Raw genomic sequence first — 3,745 nt, 5'->3', positions numbered from 1 at the left:
GTTTTTCCCAATGCACTGGAATACCTTATTGTTAGAAAATATCTTCGAACCTAGTCAAAGCGGAACAAAAAGCTTCTCCTCCACTTTCAAGCGACGTTGTGGAAAGTTCATCCGGACCAAAAAACTTCAAGGCAAAGTCATATCAATACTTTATCAAGTGAGGCGTGGCATAAGGGCAAAATATCTTTCACATTCAGTGGTGACGTTCTTATTTTCGAATTATTCTGGGGGTCTGTCTTTTAGAACACAAAAAGTATTGGACCGGTAAACCACGCCACCATAAGAGAACTCGTCTTGGAGAAGTCAACACTGCATAGCCAGTATAAAAACGGCTAATACACGGTGCCCTTTCAGTGAAAATAGAGATATTGATTACCTAAGCCATGGAAGAAGCCTGGGTTGGACTCGAACAACGGGCTTTCTGGTCAATCGCGCCCAAATCCGTGAGCTAGCTCGGAGTAGAATGTACGCTATCTATGAGGAACGCACCAAATGACCGTCATTCGACGTCTCTGTCGGAAGAACAGATTTGCTATGAACTGTACATTGATCAATTGCCATTTTATTCATTCTATTCTATGGTTATGTAGTTGTCTATTCTGCCTGACCTGACTATGCAGGACCCCTCAACAATCATCCAAAGCGATGCACTCCACAAAAATCACTACATTTGAAGTATTGAGGGAAAGATATTTCACAGATATTTCACACAAACAGTAGACGGCAAATAAAACGATTTTCCAAATCGACCGACTAGGGTTGTCAACCCGACTTTTTCACAATTTAACGAATGCCTAACACGTGCACTTCTACTGCCATCTTTTTTTGTAAGAACGTTGGTGCTTTTCATGAAAACCGGCACTGTAGGCAGAAGCACATAATGTCCCTAAAATTCATATTATTAGGCCATGGTACCCTTGTTATGCGCAGCCGCTTTGATATCCGTAGAAAGAATCTGCAGACCGTCAGAGCTCCAGGGCTTAGATGACAGCGATTAAGAAATGGTTAGTCCATATCCTGGTCGAGTACTTGCGCACTAACCACTCGTCCATTCCGGACAGATGGTGCGAGTTGGATAGCAGGAAAAGTAACCTGTACAAATAGTCTGTGAAATCATTATTTACCAAGATTCTCTTGTACCACCAGTGTCTAGTTAAGCGCTCCGCTAGCCCCAAGTCATGCGTGATACCTCATCTCACTACCCCGAAGATGACTGAACTAGGATTAGTTTGTTCCACTCTCACGCAAAAAAAACATCTGACATCGCAGCAAGACCAGTCCCAAAGCTATTGGAGAGCACTGCTAGCTTAGCTAATATCGCCTAAAGGATGTGCTGACAAGTCTTCCCGGAAACTGGAATGGAAATATTGTGGCTATCTAATTACCATGATATGTAAGGAAGGTGATACACAAAAGAGTCAGGTTTGGACCAAATAACGGATAATGCTCTGCTCATTGCATCTTAACAACCGATCTTCCCTCGGATCTACATCCGCACAAAGTAAAATGTAGTCCATTTGTCTGTAAAAACCCATCTTCTCTTCATCTACCAACCATGAGCGTGCGTTCATTAGCCCAGTCAATGTTAATGGGACGCTTTGGATACTACATTTACTTATTGAGCAAGCATGAAGAGGCAAAGGCGTAAAGACGCTGATGATGGTGATTACTCAGCCAGCTGCATGAAACCACAGTGCCATGCACTGAAAGGGAACATACACTGGCAGTACCTGAGACCACGTGATGAAGTCACACATATCAGCTGTTGCAATAAAACGGTTACGGTACAGGGAGGCTTCACCAACACCATGAACAGCATACCCCGTAATGAAGTTTAAAAAAGAGAAACGTACCATAAGTGATTCCGCTGATAATTGTGAGGCGTCTTTATTGATTGATTGACTCAATTCCTGTATGTCAAATTCTATCCTACGGGTATTCAACCGCTTGAGCTTGGCGGCCTGGTCTTTACCCACAGAATTGAAGCGGCGAGGTGAAAACCAAGAGAGCAGGGATGTATCCATAGTCAGCGATGTTGTAGGGGAACTGCGTGGTGAGCTGGTGGCTGACGAATCGATTGCATCGGATCGTAGACGCGGACGGTTTTCCACAGGGACCCGCTCAAGTTCAACACGAAGTTCAGCACTAGGTTGAGATTGAATACTTCTACGAGAACTGCGTAGCATCCTCCTTGTATTAGATAAAACTGGGCTTATTCTGGTGCTATATGATCGGACTGGCCGCCTACGATCAACCTTAGGCGGATCGAAGGACCACAATTGATCTGGTCGCTGATTAGGTGTTGGTGATGAGCTGACATGTTCCTCAATGCTGTTCAGCGGGCTAATATTCCTCAGAGGACCATTTCTGAGGGTAACTGCGAGTGTGGGTCGATTGTCGACATGCGGAACGTTGTTCTCTTTTTGAGAGGAGACTGAGTCCGACCTCTTGACACGCTTTCTCGTCGTACAGCGAACGTTGGCCGGTGGGTCCTGGAACATATCTAGAGATCTTTTACGAGTGACAACTCCGGAGAAGTTCCGGAGCCAGTAGTTTTTCTCCTTCATTGGATGGTTGACCTACAACCTAGAATGATTGGTCCGAAGAACTTGCCTTAGGGTGCTGAACATACTTTCGCAAGAGCGACGAGAAAGGGTACCTGATAAATATAAACACAAATCAGGTGATGTATAACGAGTGGCTACAAGAGGACCTCACCAAAGTTTGTTTCGAAACGTACAGACTCGCAAAGATATTTAAGAAACTAAAGAAAAGGCCAGAGCAAGAGGACCCGAAGAGTTGCCGGACGACCTTCATGCATCGGGGAGCCGGCCTTCAGACTCTTCAGTTCAGAATTCACGACCTCAGTCCCGGGCCAAATAAGAACGGCGTATTCTTTAGAATGGCCTGGTTTGTCAAGCCAGTAGGATGGAGAATACCTCACCCAAATTCACTCTGATATATCGGTTTTTCTGAAATTATCCAATCCAGCATACGACGGTCTCGATGCGCTAGGAAATCGACCATCAAAGCAGAAGCCAGTGATCAGCACAACCAAAGGAATGCCAATGTCAAGGAATTCGACCCGCAAATTTTCGACCCGAATGATGCCTCATGAAAAGGTGAGCGAGACACGAACAGCCATCGATGAAGTCGTGTTGGGGAGTCTTACATACCGTGTGCCAGTATCTGATCGCGGATTCTCCGCGGTACGAACCTTGTCGCGGGACGTTCGAAATCGGTTTCGTTTTTCCCTCGTGCAAATTCGTGGAAAAAAATTTTCATTGTTCAATCTGTTCACAGAGTACACACGAGTAATTGTTGAATTTTATTACTCTAACAAAGCATTTGGGAGTTAACGCTTTATATTTTGCGCACATTTCCTATTTTAATTCTAGTCCTAAACATGACATCAATTTATACAGAATGCCCTATGCAGATATCGATAGACCACAACAGGTGTGGGCGAAGTGGCTGCTCGTTGAATGTCATACGCCGCACGCAATGCCACACGTGCAAGGTCTGCTGGCATTTCAAATGCACCTGATTACATGAGGAACAGATAAGCCGATTAGCTAACTATTATGACCCGTTTGTCTGCGCCAGCTGCATATACGTGAGATGCATATCGCAGCGAAGAGGATAGCAACGGATTCACGAGTTCACGGATTGATACACAAGATCGAGGCTTCTGCCCAAGTTTCCCGGGTCGGTTTCGTTCTTGTCGGTCAGTGGCTGTCGTTCA

General features: G+C 45.1%; 1 protein-coding gene across 1 annotated transcript in view; it reads right to left on the bottom strand.

Moving 5' to 3' along the window:
• Positions 1-3,745, bottom strand: part of T265_10946 (hypothetical protein) — a gene marked incomplete at both ends in the record, with an annotated part of 33,471 nt that overhangs the window by 19,242 nt on the left and 10,484 nt on the right. The window contains one exon of the mRNA XM_009177465.1: positions 1,854-2,579. Coding sequence (XP_009175729.1) covers positions 1,854-2,579 — 726 coding nt within the window. The remainder of the gene's footprint in view (positions 1-1,853; positions 2,580-3,745) is intronic.

Source organism: Opisthorchis viverrini (assembly GCF_000715545.1).
Source record: "Opisthorchis viverrini unplaced genomic scaffold opera_v5_426, whole genome shotgun sequence".
In the NCBI taxonomy this organism is placed as follows: domain Eukaryota; kingdom Metazoa; phylum Platyhelminthes; class Trematoda; order Opisthorchiida; family Opisthorchiidae; genus Opisthorchis; species Opisthorchis viverrini.
The sequence above is the reverse complement of the archived record's forward strand: the minus strand, read 5'-3'. Positions and strand labels throughout refer to the sequence as shown.